This window comes from Capra hircus, chromosome 24 (assembly GCF_001704415.2).
Source record: "Capra hircus breed San Clemente chromosome 24, ASM170441v1, whole genome shotgun sequence".
NCBI classification, from domain to species: Eukaryota; Metazoa; Chordata; class Mammalia; order Artiodactyla; family Bovidae; genus Capra; species Capra hircus.
The window spans coordinates 49,806,934-49,830,536 of record NC_030831.1 but is presented as its reverse complement, the minus strand read 5'-3'; the positions used below and the strand labels follow the sequence as shown (position 1 = coordinate 49,830,536).

At 45.7% G+C, this 23,603-nt stretch overlaps 1 protein-coding gene across 3 annotated transcripts in view; it reads left to right on the top strand.

Moving 5' to 3' along the window:
- MYO5B (myosin VB) overlaps positions 1-23,603 on the top strand; it is a 340,666-nt gene that overhangs the window by 184,246 nt on the left and 132,817 nt on the right. For 2 of the 3 annotated variants that reach the window (XM_018039563.1, XM_018039562.1), the window contains exon 5: positions 17,198-17,354. In XM_018039563.1, the coding sequence (XP_017895052.1) occupies positions 17,198-17,354 (157 nt within the window). Of the gene's footprint in view, positions 1-3,645; positions 3,731-17,197; positions 17,355-23,603 lie in introns of all 3 variants that reach the window. The other variant, XM_018039564.1, reaches the window with a different exon arrangement.

The window sequence follows — 23,603 nt, the reverse complement described above, 5'->3', positions numbered from 1 at the left end:
TTTTTAGCACTGATTAATATTCCATTTTCTGGATATGCTACAGTTTATCCATTCATCTGCTGAAGAGCATCTTAGTTGCTTCCAAGTTGGGGCAATTATGAATAAAGCTGCTGGAAACAGCTGTTTGCAGGTTTTTGCATGGATATAAGTTTTCAATCAATGTATCTTTTAAAGGAACATGCTACATGCAAATGTAAAGTTTTTCATGGCATAAGGAAAGTACACTAAAATGGATAGAAGTATCATCAAACAAAAGGATATGAGTGACTGAAGGGGGAAAAAACCATTCTAAAAGCATCCCATTTGAACTCATATTTGAGGTTGGATGATCAAAACAGAAACAAAAGAGCTACCTGAATCAGTCAGTTCAGTCGCTTTAGTCGTGGCCGACTCTTTGCGACCCCACGAATAGCAGCATGCCAGGCCTCCCTGTCCATTACCAACTCCCGGAGTTCACTCAGACTCACGTCCATCAAGTCAGTGATGCCATCCAGCCATCTCATCCTCTGTCGTCCCCTTCTCCTCCTGCTCCCAACCCCTCCCAGCATCAGAGTCTCTTCCAATGAGTCAACTCTTCACATGAGGTGGCCAAAGTACTGCAGTTTCAGCCTTAGCATCATTCCTTCCAAAGAAATCCCAGGGCTGATCTCCTTTAGGATGGACTGGTTGGATCTCCTTGCAGTCCAAGGGACTCTCAAGAGTCTTCTCCAACATCACAGTTCAAAAGCATCAATTCTTTGGCACTCAGCCTTCTTCACAGTCCAACTCTCACATCCATACATGACCACTGGAAAAACCATAGCCTTGACTAGATGGACCTTTGTTGGCAAAGTAATGTCTCTGCTTTTGAATATGCTATCTAGGTTGGTCATAACTTTTCTTCCAAGAAGTAAGCGTCTTTTAATTTCATGGCTGCAGTCACCATCTGCAGTGATTTTTAGTCGTATTGAAATTCCCATATCAGGTCCTATGTTAAGAGATGCTTGAATTTTCCAAAACTGAAAGTTTAACATTGTGGTATGTTTTAGGAGTTAGGAAAGTCAAATCAGTCTACAGTCAGTTACTTTTAGCAGTTGATAAATACTTGACATAAAAGGTGTACTGTTTTATTTGTCAGATAAAATACCTCAGAATTAAGGAATTTAATTAATCCATCTTAGCTAATTAAAAATGGCACCAAAAATAACTTATTAGAGACTGAAGAGATTAGAATTGTTCTTGAGTAGCATGCTGTCTTACCTTTTACACTTAATCTTAACCAAAAGGCCGAGAAGTGATTGCTCTCGCCTTTTGACTCAACAGGTAGATTTTGATGAGCTCAAAATGATGGGGATTTTCAGTGCCTATCCTTCAAGTATGCAAAGCTACGCATACTTTCAAGTATGCAAAGTATCCTTCAAATATGCAAAGCTTCTATTGTAACCAAGAAAAATTTAAGCGTGTTCACACTAAACACTGTATGTGAATATTTCTATTTACCTGTAATGCCCCCCAAAGTGGCAACAACCCAGATGTCCTCCAACTGAAAAATGAAAAACAAAAGTGTTATATCTGTAGAACAGAATGTTGTTCGGCCTTAAAAATTAGGAGAGAAGACCTGACACATGCAGCAACATGGATAAACTTTGAAAACATTATACTAAATGAAAGACCATTCAGAAGACCGTGGTTCCCTTCACATGAAAATTCAGAATAGGGAGAGGCAGAGAGTGGATTAGTGAATGCCTGGCGTCAGGGGGACCGATGGGAAGTGACTGGGAATGGACAGAGCTTCTTTTTGTAGTGACGACAAAGTTCTCAAATTGATTTTGGTGATGGTTGCGCAATTCTGTGAACATACTAAAAATCATTGAATTTATACAGTTTAAATGGGTGAACCATATGATACTTGAATCATATCTCAGTAAAGCTGTTACCTCCCCCCACCAAAAAAAAAAATAAAAGGCAGAAAGCAGATGTAGAGATGCTATTTTACAGAAAAGGTGAGCAGGAACTACATTTCTGAAGTGGGAACACTTGATATCATCATACTAGACTTGATAAATGAGGTTGCGACAGGTGGGATGAGAACAGGGCGATAACTGTAAATAATACTATGTTGTGAAGAATCCTGTCCAAAAATATTTGTTTGTAGTTCAGTAGGTATACACCACCTGGAGAAGAATTCAGTACCATACCTGCTAACCAATATGCATATAAATCTTTTTATTTAAAAGAGGGTTTCTCCAAGTTGTAAGCCTGATTTATAAATTTCAGCTTCATTAAGTATAAAACAAGGGTTTAACAAGAAAACATTTAGGTCTTGAGTTCATATAGGACTAGATCCTGAGAGTCAGGCACAGCAAACAAATGAAGCTGGAAGAGAAGAGGATTAAAGAGGAAACATTTGAGCAGCTGGGCGGAAAGGCCCATCTCAGACTCGAGCTTGTCAGCTCTCTGAACTTGCTTTCCTGGGTTCTGAAGGCCTTGCCCGCTGCCTGACACCTCTCATCTTTGGCCCTTTCCCTGTGTCCCTTTTCCACAAGTCAAGAAGCCTGAACATGACTCAGCAAAATGCACCAGGCTGTGGTTGCTGAGCAGGTTGGCCAAGTAAGCCTCCCAGTCTTGGAGCTTTGTAGTACTTCCAGGCCCCGGAGGAGACCATGGTATCAGCAAGAATGTTAGGATGCTCCAGGTCAGCATTTTTATGAATATGGGGTGGAGTACAATCTTGGCACTCAGATCAGAGAAGGAAAACTTGTTCCTTCCAGCGGGAGCACCTCCTTCAAGTGGGAGCATCTCCTTCCACGGGTGATGCTCACTCACAGTGAGGGTGCAGGGAGGAGTGCTCCAGTAGATGAGGTGATAACATGTGACTACCTGGGTCCTCACAGATAGGTGGTAACTGACTCCCCGGAAGCTGGGCTTCCCTCTCCCTGAGCACACCTGCTCCAGTAGTGTCTGTAACTTACCATTTAAAACTGTGGATCTTGATAAATGGCGCTAAAAATAACACTAAAAGACTTCACCATTTGGGATTTTTGCAACTGACAAGGGGCTTTTTCACAACCATTACTAAAAACAGCCAGATCGCAGCATTTAAGCTTTATTAAAGGAAAGCCTAGAATGTTTCTTTTTTTTTAACGATTTGAACAGCAAGCAAATTCTGGTCCTGGGAGTATTTGAGGATTATTTTAATTAAATTACCTAGCCCTAAGCCTGCGAATATTCAGAACTCAAAATCTTCCCAAAGTCAATTAGCTGCATTAAACAGTCCTTCTGCTTGTAGGGAGACATTGTCGAATTTTTGACACAAAAGGAAGTTTATTGTAACATAGGATTCTTTTCCCCACAATAAGGAAGGTTTTTGCATAAACTACTCTGAACTGCTCCCCCTCCCCCCAGCTTATCCTTCAAGAAAAGACAAGGGGAAACTCTCCTAAATTGCCATCCCGTGAAGCTACTGCACAGCTAATTCCTAACTCTGAGCTTCTCTTCTGTCGCTGAAAACTTGGAGCTCTTGGTAAAGATGAACCTGAAGGCAATCGACATTGACATCTAACAAGTTTCTCCAGGGGTCTTTCTCTCGGGTCTCAGCCCTCTTGGATCTTAGACTGTTGGAGTTCTCTTCTGTACTTTGCAGCACAATGCTGTCTTTTGTTCTAGGTGTGCTGGGTGTCCGAGAGTCAGCTCCTCAAGGGAGCTGTTTTCATGTACTTACTTGGAAAGCTCAGAATGGGACCCCATGCAGGTATGTCGTAAAGAATTGCCACCTGACTGGTGGACAGCTGAGTCCCCTTTCCCATCACCATGGTTTTTTTTTTTCCCTCCCCTTTTGACTGCTGAGAGGTTTGTAGACACTCAAGTTGGGTGTAAAGATTCCTGATTCAGAAGTTGAGCTGTAATTCGTGGGTTCTTGCCCCCACTGACCCACCACCCTGTCAGACAGCATGTAGGCTGTAACCTCTGGGAAGTGTTGAGTGCCACATCCTTGGCTGGGCTTGACTGAGGAGGGGGATGGAGCCATGGGGACTTTGTCAAGGAAACCTTGGCTTTGGATAAGGTACTTTCTTCCACTTTGTACAGGTTGTTGGGCCTGGAAAGTGGGTGAGAGTGTGTTGCGTAACCTGCCTCCCGTGGTCAGCAGGAGGGTAAACTGAAGTTGTAGATGTGATCGTGTTGTAGAGTTGACATTGACTGCTGTGAACTTTGATCATCCCTGTTACCTAGGTTTTCTGTTGGGTAACTCTTGGCCACTTACAATATAAAAAGGCCTTGAGAGAGGTCAGGGAGGTGAGCAATCAGTAGGTACTATCTGTCAAGATCTCAGTTACTCTCACCCAGCGCTGTAACTGCAGGTCCTGGGTGCAGGTTATCCTCTCCAGAAGATAGTCAATCTTGGGCCTGAAGCTGCTGTTGCGGAAGTTCAGAACTTGATATAAGTGTACAGCTGATGCTTGAACAATGTGGGGTTTGGGGCGCCAACTCTGCATGGATGACATCCATGTATAACTTAGAGTTGGCTCCTGCCGTCCATGGATGCTCCCATTTAACCTGCCACGAGTTGTCCAGTACTGTAGTATTTACTTGGAGAAGGCAATGGCACCCCACTCCAGTACTCTTGCCTGGAAAATCCCATGGATGGAGGAGCCTGGTAGGCTGCAGTCCATGGGGTCACAAAGAGTCGGACACAACTGAGTGACTTCACTTTGACTTTTCACTTTCATACATTGGAGAAGGAAATGGCAACCCACTCCAGTATTCTTGCCTAGAGAATCCCAGGGATGAGGGAGCCTGGTGGGCTGCCATCTATGGGGTTGCACAGAGTCAGACACAACTGAAGCAACTTAGCAGCAGCAGCAGCAGTATTTACTACTGAAAAGAATGTCTGTGTGTCCCTGTTCCCATGCAGTTCACACCTGTCGCTGAAGGGCCAGCTGTAGTTGGTTCACTTATTAAAATGGTTTCATCTGCCATCTTAACAGCTCACGGAGTGGATGCAGGTGGGGAAGATGCCTTGGCTGAGCTCACAGGAGTGGGGTTGGCACATTTAGACCTGCAGGTAGCATTTCCCAGATGAGACAGATCTAAAAATGTATTGAAAGTGTGAGCTGAGAGAAGGGAGAAGCCTTTCTCAATTTTACTTTTGTTAGGGATACTTTTGAGAGCCATGAGTTTTCCTGACAGCATAATGAATTATTGACTTGCTTTCCATTATTAGGTCTTTCAGCCCATTAAAGTGAGTCTTTCTTTAGAGGACTCAGAAGTGGTTAGAGACCCACTGGGTATTCTAGGACCCATAGACTTGGGATGTTGTACTAAAGAAACCCATGAATGAGTGTGCTACTGGTCAATAACCAGAGCTACCATTCAGGTGCATTTGCTCTGAACCCAGCAGTTCCATGTAGATAATTCCAACACTATCTACTAAGCTGTGAGGTCAGTTCTGTCTTTGCTTGAATGCCTTCAGTTTGAAGCAGATTGTTTTATGAAGTGACCTCTCATGTGCTTGAACACATGATGTGTTTGAAGGGTCCTTGCGTCACAGAGTGCTGGGCTGGATGTCCAAGCTTGTGCCCTCAGTGGTCTAATTTTTTTAAGCTGTGTAGGGAAAACACTGTGAAGGTAGAGCCTTTATTTTTATAACTGAATAGACCTCACAGCAGAATTAGCCTGATATGTTTAATGATGTTCATAATCATTGTGCTACATGATAATTTAGGCATAAATATTAAGTAGCTGACACAAATGACTGCAATTAGTAGTGCCCTTCTGTAGCCAGACTCTCTTTTGCTTCTCTTTTTTCACTTAGAGCATGTTCACTCATCGTGAACTGTTGAATGTCTCTGGGCACCAGCCTCTGGTTGGTCCTCAGTCTGCCCTGGGGCCTGTCAGCTGCTAACATAGCGGGGCGCTTTCCCACCTCCACTCGATCCTGAGTGTCTCATATGTGAAAAGCTGGACGGTTTCTGGGCCAGGAGGCTGGGGTGGTTGCATTTAGGAGAGGAAGGCTACCGAAGAAGCTAAACCCTGTGAGAGCCTCTCCAGTGGGGACCTGTCAGAACCTTTGTAGCAGCTGGAGGGTGAGATGGATCTGCAGACACTGTCTCTTGAGCCAGCTTTTTTCCCTCTAGAATAGACTCCCCAGAACAACTAAAGCAGATTTGGCCTTAGGCCCAGGTGCTATATAATTTCATGGCCACATGAGAAAATCATGAACTTTCAAACCAGCCAAGGGATAATGATGCTGGGTGCTCAGACCAGCAGCATCAATATCACTCACGAACTTACTAGAAAGTACACCTCAAAATCCTTGCCCTGCTAAGGGTGATGTTGGACTGTTCAGGGCAATAAGATGCAGACACTGTGAGAGTGTCAGTCTCAAAGTGTGAGCTTTGAGGCCTGAAAGTTTATATACCAACTTGTGCTACAATGTATTCCAGTGGAGAGAACCTTGCCCCTTATCCTAGGAGTCTCTGAAATCTATCAGCGCACTTAGTGATGTTTCTTATTGGCCCTTGAGAAATGCAGCAGGACTGACAAAACATGGGCATGGTTTCCTTGAAAGTCATTGTCATTAATGCTGTGCAAAGAGGCATGATTTTGCAATCAGGAAAAGAAAACCATTTTTTAAAAGGGAAGGAGGTACTCTTAGCCATTTTTGTTCCATTTGAAACATTTAAATGTATCAAATATAATATGTACAATTGCAAAGGACTGATTATACTGAACTTATCAAATTATTTTGGGAGTTTGTGATAAAGTAAATATAAGGTATGGTTAATGCATTAGTGGCAGATCTAATAATAACCATAATTTTGAAGTAGTGATGAGTGTAAATATTTAATGATATCTGCAGCAACTGTAATATAATATGGTGTCAAAGTCACTGCTGCTGCTGCTAAGTCGCTTCAGCCATGTCCGACTCTGTGTGACCCCATAGACGGCAGCCCACTGGCTTCTCTGTCTCTGGGATTCTCCAGGCAAGAATACTAAAGTGGGTTGGCATTTCCTTCTCCAATGCATGAAAGTGAAAAGCAAAAGTGAAGTCGCTCTGTCGTGCCCGACTCTTAGCGACCCCACGGACTGCAGCCCATCAGGCTCCTCCGTCCATGGGATTTTCCAGGCAAGAGTGCTGGAGTGGGGTGCCAAGACAGGTCCTGCTAATTCTGCTCCCTGTTTTTGACTATTCTTTTTTGTTTATTTTTTAAACTGAAGTATAGTTGATCTGGGGCTTCCCTGATGACTCACATGATGAAGGATCTGCCTGCAATGCAGGGGACCCAGTTTCAATCCCTGGATTCGGAAGATCCCCTGGAGAAGGTAATGGCAACCCACTCCAGTATTCTTGCCTGGAGAATTCCATGGACAGAAGCTACAGTCCATGGGGTTGCAAAGAGTTGGACGTGACTGAGTGACTAACACAGCTGATTTACAGTGTTATATTAGTTTCTGGTATATAGCAAAGTGATCTCGTTATATATGTATATATATTTTTTTCTGATTCTTTTCCATTATAGGTTATTGCAAGATATTGAATATAATTCTCTGTACCATATAGTCGGACCTATATCATATGTGTAACAGTGTGTGTCTGTTAATCCAGTGTGTATCCCTCCCCACTTGCCCCTTTGGTAATCATAAGTTTGTCTTCTGTGTCTGTGTGTCTGTTTTATAAATAAGTTCATTTGTGTAATTTTTTTAGATTTCACGTTTGGCTATATTCTTAATTGGCAGAAATGTTAAAATTGTTAGAATTTAGTAAAACTAAATGGAGCCGTGCTTTTTATTCCGTTTAAGTTCATGATGCCCCTGAGTTCTATTCGTGAGCGTGTTGGGAATTTGTAGAGCCCAGGTGCAGAACACTGGAGTGAAGCTCTGAGTCTCCCCGCTCGTAGGCGCTGGCAGGCCGCAGCGCGCTCTGCCCTGCTCACGCATCTGTGCGCTTCTGACTCCAGTGCTGACCAGCCTGCACTGTTGCTGCCACTGGGTGGTTATCAGTCACGTAAGTCTAGTCAATGAGGACGCTGTACTTTGATTTCTAAGTGACTTGTAATAAACCATTAACTGGAACTTAGACTTAAATGTAAAGGCTCCTATAGTTTAAGCCAGGAAGAACGGTTAAAAAACTCACACGTTATGCACTGTTTAGCCTCTTAAAGTTAGTCTTTGTTTTAAGGTCAGTGTTACATGATATTAGGCTAATAGCAACCATGAATAAGTTACAAGGTATTTGAATGTCTACAAGTACCTGAATATATTTATATCGTGACCCATTTAGTTAAGCTGTTGAGCGGTGGTTCTTAATCCTAGCAGAACTAATGTTGTAGCAGAACATCAGAATCCTTGTGGAATTAAAACAAAACAAACATCTGGGCTCTACCCCAGATGTTGTAATCCAGGCGATCTGTTGTGGGATCCACCGGGGGAGCTTCCTGAGCGCCACATGTGTGTGCTTCTAGCGTGCAGCCAGGGCTGAGCAAGCGATGGTTCTTTGTAGTCCAGTCGTTGCCAGAGGCCATGACTTGCCTGTTGGGGTCCGAGTGCCCTAAACTTCACCCTCTTCCTGGAACACCATTTCTCTCTTTTGCATAGCCTGGCATCTCTGCCTGGAATGGCCTCTTGGGATAAATCACCAAGGGCCTGGGATGCTGCGGGTCCTGATGCAGACAGGCCCCAGTGTCTCATGAGAGGTGCTCAGTGGGACCCACGTGCGTGCTTGCTCAGCTGTGTCTGACCCTTCTCAACCCCGCAGACTGAGCCCGCCGGGCTCCTCTGTCCGTGGAATTCTCCAGGCAAGAATACTGGAATGGGTTGCCATGCCCTCCTCTAGGGGATCTTTCCAATCCAGGGATTGAACTCACATCTGACTTACGTATGTTCAAATGAGTGTTTTGGAAATATCTTTCCAGCGGCAATGAGGAGAATGGATTGAGTAGGGGCTGACGTAGGCAGGGGAGGACCGGTTACGATACTGTGAAAGGACCAGGAAAGAAAGGATGAGGGACAGGACTTAGGGGATGGATTAAAAAGAGGATCGAGGCAGTACAGTCAACTTTGCCTGGTGGTGTAAGGAGCAGAAAAGAGTCAAAGGCCCTTCCCAAGTCCCCGTCCCATTGCCGTGTGGGGTGCCAAGCCATGTGCTTGAGGAGTAAGGACAAGGAGCAGACTGGAGGGCGGGTGGGGAGCTTGGTCCTGGGTATGGAGGCTTCGAGGGGAGAGCTGTGCAGCCTCTGTGTGTCACTGTTGCTGCACAGATGTGCTTGGCTCTTGGGAGAGATCTGGGTTGGGGTGTAAATCTGAGAGTGGACAGCTTTGGGGTGGTGTTTGTAGCGATGAGGTAAGATGAGATCATGTTAGAGGCAACCTGGAGAGGTGAGAGGAGATGCTGAAACTGACGTTCAGGGTTCTCCTAAATTTAAAAGATGAATGGATGAGGCCGGCTCTAGAAGAGAAATCGAAGAAGACCTTGTATCTCCTGGTAGCCTGGCAAAGAGAGTGCAGTGAAGAGAAAAGAGGATGGGCTTTAGACTGAGGTGCTCAGATGCACCTGGCTTCAGATACTACTGTGAGCTAGACTGCTGACCCACAAGAAGCCTTTTTACCTGAATATTACCTGGATGTGTTCCTTTACTGTAAAGTAATTCCCAGCACCAAGTGAAAGAGAGCTTCAGAAGTGTTTATTTGGTACTGCAGGTAATCTTGCCCAGATAATCCCATAGACAGAGGAGCCTGGTGGACTACAGTCCACGGGGTCACAAAGAGTTGGACATGACTGAGGAACTAAGCATGGCACAGCACAAGATAACATGGACCAAATAATTCTGTTAAATATAAAATCACAGGAAACACTTGCCTCTGTTGCTCAGTTCAGTTCAGTTGCTCAGTCATGTCCGACTCTTTGTAACCCCATGGACTGCAGCACACCAGGCCTCCCTATCCATCACCAACTCCCAGGGTTTACTCAAACTCATGTCCATTGAGTCAGTGATGCCATCCAGCCATCTCATCCTTTGTCATCCCCTTCTCCTCCTGCCTTCCATCTTTCCCAGCATCGGGGTCTTTTCCAATGAGTCAGTTCTTTGCATCAGGTGACCAAAGTATTGGAGCTTCAGCTTCAGCATCAGTCCTTCCAATGAATGTTCAGGACTGATTTCCTTTAGGATGGACTCGTTTGATCTCCTTGCAGTCCAAAGGACTCTCAAGAGTCTTCTCCAACACCACAGTTCAAAAGCATCAGTTCTTTGGCGCTCAGCTTTCTTTATAGTCCAACTCTCACCTCCATACATGACTTCTGGGAAAACCATAGCTTTGACTAGATGGACCTTTGTTGGCAAAGTAATGTCTCTGCTCTTTAATAAGCTAACTAAACCCACAGATTTCTGAATTTTCAGGGGTATTTTCAAGATTAGCAAGTACCTGCAGTTGATGTGAACTATTAATTAATATTCCTCACAGCTCAGCTGTAACCTGGATCTGGAATCAGAGTTCAGGAATAGCAGGAGGTCTTAGGGCTCATCTTCCAGCCCTTCCAGTTTAAGAGCAGAGGTGCTGGGACATCTCCATCCACACCGAGGAGACCCCCACCCCATTTCAGTCTCACTCTGCCCTGCTTATTCTTCCAGTGAGGGGTGGGCTTGACTGAGTTCCCAGAGGTTCTTTCTGTGATCCTTTCACATGTGAGAGGAGGCAGCCTCTCCTGGGAACAGCAAGTAAGTGGAAGGAGACGGATTCATTTCACTGCTTCTTGTATCACACTACACCTAGGAGGTTTATCAATAGAACTTAGCACCCAGAGGGCCACTGTGAGACTAAACTGGAAACATGATACTTGGATATGAAATGCACTAAGTATGTAGCCCCCGCGTTGTCAGAAGGTTCAATTTCCTCTTATTGACTGGGCACTTAGGACTCTGACTGCTAACTACCAATTAAGCAGTTTCCCATGAATATTTATGGCTGCCTTCCCTATTGACTTGATTTCTAGACTGTGAGCACACAGCCCTGCCTGGGAGAGGGGAAGGTGTGGCAGGTAGGTCACTGGTGCCTGATGGCAGAGATGCTCAGGGATGCTGCTGTGCCTGCCTCACACCCCGAGCCTGCCTGGGCCCCGAGCATGGAGGGCCGCAGACATAGGCATCCTCTCTCTAGCTGCCCAGGACATATCTCCTCATTCCCACGTTGAGCCTGGCTTTCTTGTTGGCTGGGTTTATGGGATCCCTGACTTGGCACTTTCTGGCCCAGCCCCTTCTCACAGCAGAACCGTTCTTTCTCATGCCCCAAGCTTGGGAGAAAATCTTTAACTTTAGACTCACTGGAACTGTGGGGCTCTGTTTAGAGCCCCAAACAGCCTCACTCTGTACCTTTTTTACCTAACTGACTGTTGTTCTGTCGCTACGTCATGTCCAACTTGTTGCAGCCTTGTGGACTGCAGCACCCCAGGCTCCTCTGTTCTCCACTATCTCCAAGAGTTTGCTCTAATTCATGTCCATTGAGTTGGTGATGCTGTCTAACCATCTCAGCTTCTGCTGCCCCCTTCTCCCTTTACCCTCAATCTTTCCCAGCATCAGGATCTTTTCCAAGTATTCAGCTCTTCACATCAGGTAGCCAAAGTATTAGAGCTTCACCTTCAGCATTAGGCATTCTAATGAGTATCCAAGGTTGCTTTCCTTTAGGGCTGACTGGTTTGATCTTCTTCCTGTCCAAGGGACTCTCCAGAGTCTTCTTCAATACCATAATTCAAAAGCATCAGTTCTTCAGCACTCAACCTTCTTATGGTCCAACTCTCACATCCATGCATGATTTCTGGAAAAACTATAGCTTTACCTAACTTTATCTCCATCCTAGCTTATCTCTGTCCCCAAACCTTACTTTTCCCTTCCCATAGAACCTGGTTTCTTTTTCCTCCCAATGTGACTCTGCCCTCTACCTGACTTTTCCTGACTTTCCCACTCTAATGGGGTTTTGAGATTATTTTGTGTTAATATAATTGTGTTTGTATCCCTAGGCATCATATTTCTTTTTTATTGTTGAGTTTTAAAGAAAATATCATACCATGTATAGTATTATCAATTTTTTTTTAGCTGGCATGCTGCTAAGATTCATTTTAATTGTCTTCCTAGCATGTCTCCCAGTTATTAACTCTGTCCATGGTACTGACACAAATGTCTGTGTTGAACAGAAATTCTTGATTAAAAATTCTTTGTATCCCCACTGTCTGGTGCAAATGTTTTTTTCTTTTTTAACCATAGTAGATGGTCTGCACTGGGATGATGGTGTTGAAACTGTAATTACAGACTAGACAGACACAGACAGGCAAGAAACAATAGATTGATTATCCCATTAGTGACTAGACTGTATTCTACTGACACACCTACATTTTCAGATGATTTGTTACTGGAGTGGGAAATGATGGAGGGACTTAATGATGTGTGTTCAGAGACAGGGCGTCCTTCCTGCTAGGCGAGGCTCAGGCCGGGCATTCCCTCCTTCCTGTTAAGCAGCTCCACTGTGTGTCAGGGGCTTTGGCAGGTCTTGTTCCCACCTCTTCCTGCCTCTCAGGGAGTGCCCAGTCCACGGAAAGAGAGCTGCACCTCTTTGAAGCTTGGGGCCCCCACAGGGAGCCCCCTTGCCATGGATGAGCTCCGGAGACTGAACTCAGGGCAGGAACCACAAAGTTTGGTTTGTGGGCAGTAAATTGTACACCTCTAGGGGGCACCGTGGCCTCAGTCTATGAAGACCACCATCCGTGATAGCCCTTGCTATCTTGACACAAACCAGGTGCTGGCCTGTCCATCCAAGCCCTGCATCTGAGACTGGCTGTCATGGAACTTACGTTCTAATGGGAAAGACAAGGATAGAAGGAGTGCTAAGTGGATAAAGAAAATATTAGTAAACTGTATGCTGAGTGCTAGGAAGGTAGGGTGGTCAGGCGGGGGCTTCTGACCACCCTAAAAGAAGTGATGTTTTAACTGAGGAGGTGGTGCTGTGCCAGCCAGCACTGACGCCTGATTCCTGTCTAATGTCTCAAGGCTAGAGTTGTTGGAGGGATTCACCAGTGGTGCTTGGTTACACACGAAGGTGCTATAATGGTGGTGTAGAGGTGTCACAGAACACCCCAGTGGGAAATTGTCCAGGGTAAGGAAGTCTGTGTTCAAGTTTGCATTTGGTGTCTTACTAGCTGAGAACGCTGGGAATATCCCTGGATCTTCCCAAACTTCATTTTTATCCTCGTTAAAAATGAGAAGACTGGGGGGCTTCCCTGGCGGTCCAGTGGTTAAGACTCCAAGCTTCCACTGCACAGAGCTCGGGTTCAAATCCCTGATTGGGAAACTAAGATCCCGAATGCCGTGGCCCAAAGACAAAATAAAAACACTGCGACATCTTAATATTTATATTATTAAAATGGATTTTTTTTTAATGAGAAGACTGGTACCCAGTAGTCTTATGAGTCCTAAACAGAAGACTCTTGGGAGTCCCTTGGACTGCAAGGAGATCCAGCCAGACCGTCCTAAAGGAAATCAGTCCTGAGTATTCATGGGAAGGACTGATGAAGCTGAAACTCCAATACTCTGGCCACCTGAGGCGAAGAGCTGACTCATTGGAAAAACCCTGATGCTGGGAAACATTGAAAGCGGGAGGAGAAGGAGACGACAGGGGATGAGGTGGCTGGATGGCATCACTGACTCAATGGACATAAGTGAGTAAACTCCGGGAGTTGGTGATGGACAGGGAGGCCTGGCGTGCTGCAGTCCGTGGGGTCACAAAGGGTCGGACACAACTGAGCGACTAAACTGAACTGACTGAAGCAAGGCATAACATGGCTAAATGTAAATTGGTGGTGGTAATTAATTACAATGAAAAGTAGTAATGTGTGAATGGCCATAAGGCAGACTCTGTTTGAGTACCAGCCACTGAGATTTGTGAGATCAAAGAAGGGAAAATCAAGGTGAACTGAAATCGCTTCAAGCAGATTAAAAGTAGGAAGGAAAAAGAAAGCCCCATGTGGCTTGAACGGAGTGAACAAACAGAAGTGTGGCACGTGATAAAGCTGGAAAGAGAGGTGCTGGTTCATGGAGAGCATTGAGCAGGATTCTGGAGCTGGGATCTTAGAGGGCAGAGGGGTGCCATTGGACGGCTTAAAGCAGGGGACGAGGTTCGACCTCATATTCACTACAAAAGGTCATCTAAGGAGGGTGTGTTGATATTACAGGAGGATGGCAGCAAGAGTCAGAAAGCTGTTATTGTATGCTTGTTAGAGATGATGGCTGGGACTCACAGGTCCAGAGAGCAGAGCAGAATGTCTTGGGAGGTGAATTCAGTGAGACACACTGGCTTGAGGGAAAGGGAGGAATCCACAGTGACTGCCAGGATTCTGGATGAAGTGGGTGAGTGCAGGCTGGTGCCCCTTACACGGAGAAGGCTTGGGTGGGGGAACAGGGAGCCATGGAGAGTCTTTGGCACTAGGAATCCTGCAGGTTCAAGGTTAAAGCCAGTGCCTGCTCTCCAGGAGCTCTCGTTCAGTGATTGGCATGTGGTCACATGGTGCCAATTAGAGCAGGGGTTCCGGGTGAGGGTACTGGTGTCACACATGTCCAGGGGTGTGCTGGCCTTGTTGTCACAGCTGGGCGGTGTATCTGGAGCTCTTCTGGGGCTTCCCTCAGTCGGAGATGGCTGAAGCAGTGCTTCCTGGTGGTTCTGCGCCTGTTGCTGGTGGGGAGGCCAAGGATGATGCTTTCTTCTCTGCAGAAAACCCAAACAAGACCGCACTTCAGCACGATGTCCCCAAAGTCCCTGCAGTGGCTCCCTGGCCGATCAGTGCTCTGCAGTGGGGACCTCAGGTGCCTTGACATCCACTTTCCCCACCCCCTCTCCCTGCCCAGGGGGCCCCCACCCAGATATGGGGATGGAGAAGAGGCTGGCCTTGCTCGGGGAACCCCAGGTGCTGCAGTGGTTTGGTGGGAAATTTTTGCCGGAAGAGCAGAAGGTTGAGCAACAGTTAAATCTCGCCTCTCAGGTGTCCAAGACGGGGATGCAGTGTGAGCCCAGGGATGGGAGGTGGGCTTGTTGGTTGCTGGTGTTCTGCGTGGGAGCTGGAGAGCGGCTGGTTCTCATCCCAGGAGTCCTGTGCCCCTGCCTGATGCCCAGGCCTTCAAAACCAACTAGTCGTTTCCCCATCTCTCCCCACCTCCTCAGACCTCCTTATTTTCTGGGACACAATATTGAAATTAGGCCAGTTGATAACCCTGCATTGGCTTCTGAGTGTTCAAGTGAAAGGTCGAGTCTGTCCATGCAGCAGACTTCATTGTTGTTTTATCTTAAGAAATTGCCACAGCCACCCCCACCTTAAGCAACCACCACTCTGATCAGTCAGCAGTAAAACCCCCAACAACCAAAAGACTGCAACTGCCTGAAGGCTCAGAGAGTGCTTAGCATTTTTTTTTAATAAAAAGTTTTTTAATTAAAGTATGTGCTTTTTTTTTTTTTGGAATAATGCTCTTATGTACCTTCTGGGCCTCCTGCATTCCAGGCAGATTCTTTACCATCTGAGCCACCAGGGAAGCCCCTTAATAAATTACATCATAGTGTAAATATCTGCACTGGAAAACCAAAAAATTCACATGACTTGCTTTATTGCAATATTCTCTTTATTGGAATATTTGCTTGATTGTGGTGGTCTGGAAATGAACCTGCAGTATCTCCAAGGTGTGCCTGTAAAGGGAACCTCACCTGGCTCAGGAGAAAAGGGTTTATTGAAAAGCAGAGACCCAAGTAGTAGGCTAAGTCATGTCTGTAATTGGGCTGAATGGATGGAGCCATACATTGGTTGTGTTTTTGAAGGACACTGGGTAGAATTCCATACTTATAAATATCTCCCCCACAGCCAACCCTAAGTAATGGAAAATTGAAACTGAGAGCTTTTTCCCACCTCTACTCCCTGTTACAATTTTGATCATGGAATCATCAAATATCAGAGACAGATTAAATCACTGGGGGAGTCCCAAGTTGTAACCGTGTATTTGACAAGATGAAAAGACAGAGGTCCAAAGAAAAGAAGTGACCCAGAGTCACACAGCAAGTAAAATGACCACGCAGGGCCTGACGTCAGTGTGAGGTGCGATGGGACAATGCCTTACAAGCAGCACAGAGCAGATGACGTGAGACTTTAGAAGGTAGAGAAATAACTGCCTGCTGGGATGCCTGAGATGGGTTAGACTTTGGACGTGAGTCGGGTTTCTAAGTTGCAGGTGATTTCCAGCAGGGTGAGAACCATCAATGGCAGAGGCTGGCAAGTTGCTCATCTTGGCTGGACTGCAATACCCTCGTCTTATACGAAATGTAGACATCGTTTCATATAGTCTCGCAGCTAATCTCTAAGATGGTATCCTCTTTAATGTGGTTAAGGCTTACAAAGAGCCTGCCGATAGCAGAGCCAGAGCTCAGGCAAGATCCTTAGACTGAAGGCCCACTGTTCTGTCCTTAGGACCATAGTTTGCCCACGCTTGTCAAAGGTTTTAGTGTTGAGCTGTGCATTGTGATGGGGTTCATCCGCTCAACTAAGGACTTTGGACTTGACTCACTAAGTGATGAGTAGTTACCTTGATTTGAGTGGGGAAGGCACACTCAGAGCTGTGCTTTAGACACTTAATCTGGCAGGAGTGTTAGGATGAATTAGAGACCTAGGTGGTCCCTAAGTCTAGGTGGCCACTTAGAAGAGCATGAGTGTGGTTGGAGATCAAAGTCATAAGAGACTGGACCGAGGTAGTCTGAGGGTCAAAGAAGTAAACTACCTTGTCCAAAGTCGGACAGCTAACCAGTGGGTGTGAGGTTCAAAATCAGGTGGGTTTTACTGCCCATATTCTGGTCCTGGGTTCTCTAGCTGAGAAGGAAGCAAAGCTAATGTGTGTAGAACAAAGTGATGGTGCTCTTGCCCATCATCCCCAAGGTCAGCTTATGGGTGATTACAAACAGTGTAAGATACGTATGTCCCCTTCCTCTGGGTCATAAAACAGGGTATGTGGCCTTTGTAAGTCCTTCTCAGAACTCCTTTCTTTCTCCCCCTTTCAGATCTGTGAGAGTGTATGAAGCAAGTTGGGCTGTTTCCACGCCATCCCTCACATTTATCCCTAATTTGGGCTCAGACCCTTGTCAACAGGGTCCTTGGAAGGCGAGAGTGCCTTTTGTTGGCCAGCTACTGACCAGGGCCTTTCCTTTGCAGAGACGAGAAGAACCAGTCCATCATAGTCAGCGGGGAGTCTGGAGCTGGCAAGACGGTGTCGGCCAAGTATGCCATGCGCTACTTCACCACAGTCAGTGGCTCGGCCAGTGACACCAACATCGAAGAGAAGGTCCTGGCGTCCAGTCCCATTATGGAGGTAAAGCCATCCAGATGCCTTTGGCCTCCTTGGCTGGAGTTCCTTCTGCTGAGCGTCCAGCCTCACGCGGTCAGCGTTCTCACCTCTTCCCAAGAACCCATTGTCCACGGTTGAGGGAAATTTTTCAAAGGTGCCCCTAAAAGCACAGATTTGTGAATCTCCTGACCTGGAAGCCCAGGTCCCCGGTATTGGATAGAGGGTCCTCTTCATGTCTTCCTTGTCCCTTGACTCTGCCCGACTGTGTCATGACAATCCTCCCCATCTACCGCCATCTCTGCCGTGTCCTGTCCCCTCCTGCCATCCTATGTCAGCAAATCAGTGTCCCACCCAATCCTTCCCACGTGGTGAGGCCCCACTGAATCAGGAGGGCAGTTCCCATGGGGTGAGGAGGCCTGGATAAAAGATCCTCTCCACTTTCCCCAAAAATGTTTGGACTTTGTCTTTTGAGGGGAGATAGAGTCAAACGCTATGTGACAACATATAATCTGTTGAATAGTCTCAGAAAATTGTTCCCTGAGTTGGCATGAACTGGCCAGGGCAGGTCCAGTCTCTGTCTTCACCACCTGCATCTCCCACACGGTGGCCTCAGAGCGGCCGATGCAAGTGAGGGGTCAGAGAGATTTCCGAAACTTAGGTCTCACTATAGCAAACCATGCTATAGGGACAGAACTCCATTTCTCTTTTTCCCCCTTTCCTCTGTAAAAGTTTCCTTCTGATGGAGTTGAGCTAAATGGCTGCACCGTCCCTGGGCTAGCTTTGGTTTCCTGCCTCCAAAGCTGAGGCCCTTCATTATTGCCTGGGCTGCAGTAGGCTCTTCTGTCAGCCCCGAAGAGCCCCTTGGTTTTAGTGAGAGGAAAGTCAGTTGAAGCCGAAAATTGCCAAAATAGCTTTAGATTTCTCCACACAGCCTTGAGCCCATCAGGTAAGGCACAAGGCATCAGTGTGGTTGGTCCTTCAGATTATTTTGGAGCTGAGGGAACAAGACCCTGGCTGGACCTTCTCAGGGCCCCTCTCGTTCCCTCTGCCTTTACCAACTGCAGGAAATTCTGAGTCTTGAATCATAGGGGCTCATCAATTAACCAAGCAAACTCTTCTACCTGGAGAATCCCATGGACAGAGGAGCCTGGTGGGCTACAGTCCGTAGGTTTGCAAAGAGTTGGACATGACTGAAGTGACTTAGTATGCTTGTAGACAAAAGCAAGTTTCAGTATCTGTTCTTATATGATTTGGGAAATGGTCAATAAAGCTGAAGGCATTTTTACCAAACAGATTGAAAACGGGAAAAAAAAAAGCTTTTATTTGATTGCAGTTGTTCTTAAACTTGACTGTGCATCAGGATCTCCTGGAGCGTTTGTGAGAGCCGATAGCCGGGCGTTACTCCCAGAGTTTCTGATTCAGAAGGCCCGGGGAATCTACATTTATTTTAAGTTCCTTGGTGATCCTGATGCTGCTGGTCTCAGTCCCATACCCACTGAGAAACATTTATCAAATAAATGTTAAGAAGGTAGGAAGGATTCACTGGAAAATATGAAAGAAAAGGAAATAATCCCCTTTGATCCCACAGCCTGCTGATAATTGTTCAATATTTTGGTATATTTCCTTCCAGCTTTTTCACTGACTATTATATTAATAGGATTAGCCATGTCCCTTTATCATTTAGCTGCTTATGAACTCGTTGGCTACAGACATACATTAATAGATGGCTTTACCATTATTTAACTCCCTGTTGTCAGACATTGAGTGTGTAGCCTCTTTGCTCACAGCATTTGTTTAAAGCCTCAAGGTGGGGGCCTGGCCATGGGCTGGATCTGGGAGATGGTTGTGGATGTGAGTCCATGCCTCCCCCTTGGCCGTCTCCTGCACTCACATGGCTGCAAGCTAGGCCAGCACTCTACAGTTAGCATCATGAATCATCTCAGGTGAGCGTGAAACCAGGATCTCAGCTTTTCCTCTGAGTTTCAGAATTGCAAAATTGCAAAATTACTACTACAAAATTCACTTTGTAGTAGTAAGGTTGCCAAGACACAGAGTGCCTGTTCTTTAGGAAGTAAAGTAGTGATTCTGTACAAAACAGAGAAGGGAAGAAACCCTTTTGATCCCTGGTGACTGAAGGCGGTTCTTATTAGCCAGGATGGGGCCACTTCACGAAGACAGACCGCCTCATAATGAAACAGGTACAAGACACAGGCGGGATGATTTTTTGTTTTAATTTGCTGTGGTAAAACGTGCATGATAGAAACATTAACAGCCATTGACGTGTACTGTTGATTGCACTAAGTACACTCACAGTATTGTGTACCATCCAGCTCCACCATCCGTGCCCAGAGTGTTTTCACCATCCAGACAGAAGCTCTGTACCCACTGAACAATGATGTCCTACTCTGCCCTCTGCTCTGGTAACCTCCACTCTCACTTCTGTCCCCGTGAAGCTGCCTCTTCTGGGTCTCACATGCAGGTGGAATCACTGACCTCACTCCTTTGTGTGGGGCTGATTCACTGCTTTCCGGGCCTTCCCAAGCTTCATCCCTGTGGCAGACGCATCCCTACTTTGTGTCCTTTTTTGTGGCCGTGTAACATTTTGTTGCATATATGTACCACGTTTTTGTCTGTTCCTCTGTTGATGGATAGTTGGGTTGTTTCCACTTTATTGGCCAGTGTGAATAATGCTGCTGTGAACACTGGGGTGAACCTAACTGTTGGGGCCCCTGCCTTGGGAATGCTTTTTAAATCACCATGCTCTGAAATGATCTGATGTTTCCAGTGTCTGTTACAGCCTGAGCAGGCTGCTGGGCTGCTGGGGAGGCATGGAAGAAATGTGAGAGCAAGAGGAGGAAGAGTGTGTCCACGAACCAGCCTAATCTTGCATGATGTCATGTGAACAAATGCTACAGTGGTTTGGGTGCAAATCGTTAAATTCTACAGTTAACCAAATTGCTACTTTGGAAATCATGTGAATAAACCCAGAGGGCTCATTCTGTCAATTATGGAATTTTGTTATCATAGAGGCTCTCCCTTGGGCTATTATTGCTGCATTTGAGAGAAATATCAGATATGGACATGGAAAGGAAGAATTGTTGCCAGGAAGAACTGAAGGTGGAATCAGAGTGATGCCAAGCAGAGAAAGAGCAGATTCTGTTGCTGGCCAAACCCAACTTTTCACAAGTTCAGAGTCTTAACTTGGGCCCTGGTGTCAGGAAGCTCAGTCATCTTTACGGCTCCTCAGAGGAATACAACCAGTACAAGGCATGTTTAATCAGGGCACTGCTGATTCCTGACGACTCCAGCCCTGTCCCGGGGAAGGATGGCACCTCCCAACGAAGCAATCAGTTATGGTCATGCCATCACCTCATTATTTCTGCAGCTCAGCTGCTGCAGACGCCTGCTGGGGAGACCCAGAGTTGCGGGCTGTCTGAGGCACTGGGATTCCCATTGGGCTGTGCTAAGTGGCAGTCGTTTGAATTAAAGGCGAGTTGTGGGTGGGTTGGGGTTGACTGGGCTGGAGTCAGATGATCTATTGTCAGCTTCAGAGCTCTCTGACCCCATTCTGTGTGAGAGCTTGTCACCATCCCAGGAGTGGCTGGTTCACAAGTCTGTGCTGATTGGAAGGACACTGCTAATCAAGAGACTGGGGGAGCAGGGGCAGAACCCAGCCCCCGCCCAGAGGGGTCACATGGCTTCTTGGGGTGACTGGAGTCTGCAGGCACACAACTCCAGAAGCAAGGAACAAGAGACTCCCCTTGTCCCGGAGAAAGAAAGGGGGCTAAACCGACAGAAACGGAGACCAGTTGTTATGTAATTTTCAGGATTTGATTTTTTTTTTAAGCTAAAGAAACAAGAAGGTCTATGAATATTAACCTATTTATACAAGTATCTGCCCCCATCACACCTTCCTGACTCCCTCTCCTCTTGTTTTCTCTCATGTTTCAACATACCCTAGCCAGTGCTCATGTGTTAGGCCCCTCACATGCCCCTCTGTCCCTTTGCCCATGCTAGATTTATTAATAAAATCCCCTTTCCTTCTCCACTGGTGAAATTATACTCACCCTTTAAGATTCACTTCATCTTCCACTTCTTAAAGCCTTTCCCATTCTGCTGGCATTGGCTAAGGTTCTCCCTTCTCTGTTTCCACTCTAGTTGATACGCATCTCCTTACTATGCAGTCCCAGTCATGTTGAAGTGATTGGTTCCAGTCCATTTTTGTTTTCCTATGTATTTGTATATGCGTAAATCAGAGGGTGGTTCTATCACATATAAGTGGTACCGTATTCTATTAACCATTTTGCAACTTGCTTTTCACTCAGTATTCTTTTTATTTACCCATGCATTATGTTCTAATTTGCTTAGTTTAACAGCTTCATAGCAGCCCATTGTATGAATAGTCCCCATTTTATCTGTTTCCCCGATAGGTAGACATTTAGGTTGCATTTTATTGTTACACATACTCTGCGTTAAACATTGTTTTGCACACCTACTTGTACACTTATGTGAGTTTCTCTAGGTAATATCTTAAAGTATGGTTGCTGGATTCTTAGGTCCTTATATATTCAATTTTGCTAGATATGCCCAATTGTTCTTAAGAATGGCTATTGCGGTTTACGTTTGGACCAGCAGTATATATGTGAGAGTCCCTTTTTCCCTCACCATTTCATAGTATCAGAGTTCTTCTGGTAGTGCCACCCTGGACTGTCATCTTTGCATCTCTCTGATTTCCACTGAGGTTGAGTATCTGATGTTCACCGGTCACGTGACTTTCTTCTGTGAATCCCTTGTATATGCCATTTGTTCAGTTCTCAGATTTTACCTGTCTGCGTCACCCTGTGTCTTGTTGCACTGTAGACTCGGAGATAATCAAAGGCAGGGTTTTTTATCATGTGTAACAACTGGACTTGCTTTCCTCATGCATCAAAATGTTTTCTAAGTCAATACAATGGCAATGAATCCAGCAGGTGTTTAACAGACAAGGAACAACGTGCAAGTCCTTCACAAACGCACGGAAGTTAGTTCTTCATGCCCAGAGTGGAGTTTATGGGTTTGATAGTAATAATACAAACAACCCTTTCCCTTCATGGGTACCGTTATATACTTTCAAAGTGCTTGTCTATCCATTGTATCACTTCTCAAAGTAGCCTCATGAGGTAAGGAGGATAGGTTGCCAGTGATCTTTAGACTGTAGGCAAGCTTTCCCAAAGCTGCCCTAAGGAGTGATCGCAGATGTGGTGAAGGTTCATTGTTTTTTGTTTTTTTTTTTTAAGATTGATTTTTTTAATGGACCATTTTTTAAATCTTTATAGCATTTGTTACAAGATTGCTTCTGGTTTTTGTTTTGGTGTGTGTGTGTGTGTGTGTGTGCGTGTGTGTGTGCGTGTGTGTGTGTGTGTGCGCGTGCGTGTGCGCGTGCGCGTGCGCGCGTGCGTGCGTGCGTGCGTGTTTTTGGCTATAAGGCATGTGGGATCTTAGCTTCCCAACCAGGAATCAAACCAGATGAAGTCTTAACTGGACTGCTGGGTAAGTCCCTGGTGAAGAGAACATTCTCGTTGCCATTTTACAAATGACGAAATTTGAAATTTTTGAAATTGAGATTTGTGGTTTTTTTTGGTTGAAGGTAGATAATCCTTTAGAGTTTCACACAAGCTGGCCTTTGCTGATTGCATCCTCCTGATGTTACCATGTTCCTTTGTTTTCTGTATGTCCCTAAAAGGGTGGTAAAATTTAAAGGCTTGGTTAGATTTAGGTTGGTTTGTTTTAAAAACCAAGAACACTTTATTGCTGATGGTGGGTGTTCCCATCAAGATGCACAGAATGTCTAGCTGTCTTTTGGTGGAGACAGCAGCCATTGCTTGTGCCTAGATCAGTTAATTCATCAGGAGTTACAGAATGGTGGTGTTCACATTCAATTTTTCCTCCCACATTTATCAGCAGGAGTGAGTCTAGGAAGAGAAGCTTCTTCTCACTAACTAGTTACCCTGATAGAGTCTCCACAGGAAAGTTAGGGTGGATGTTTACTTCCTTATTTACTGCTTGTTCGGAGTAATGAGTTGGTTCCCTGCCATCCTCTGAAAGGTTTTCTCCTCCTTTCTTAGGAGAAGTTAAACATGGGGATTCATGTCTTAGTCTTTATCCTTTGATTTGACCTGACTGTTTGAGATGTGAGAAGTCACCCACATGGGTGGCAGCTCCTGTCTGGTGGTGAGTAGTTTGGACAAGGACCGTGAAACCTAGTGGAGTGAACACAGACTGTGGACTCAGTTG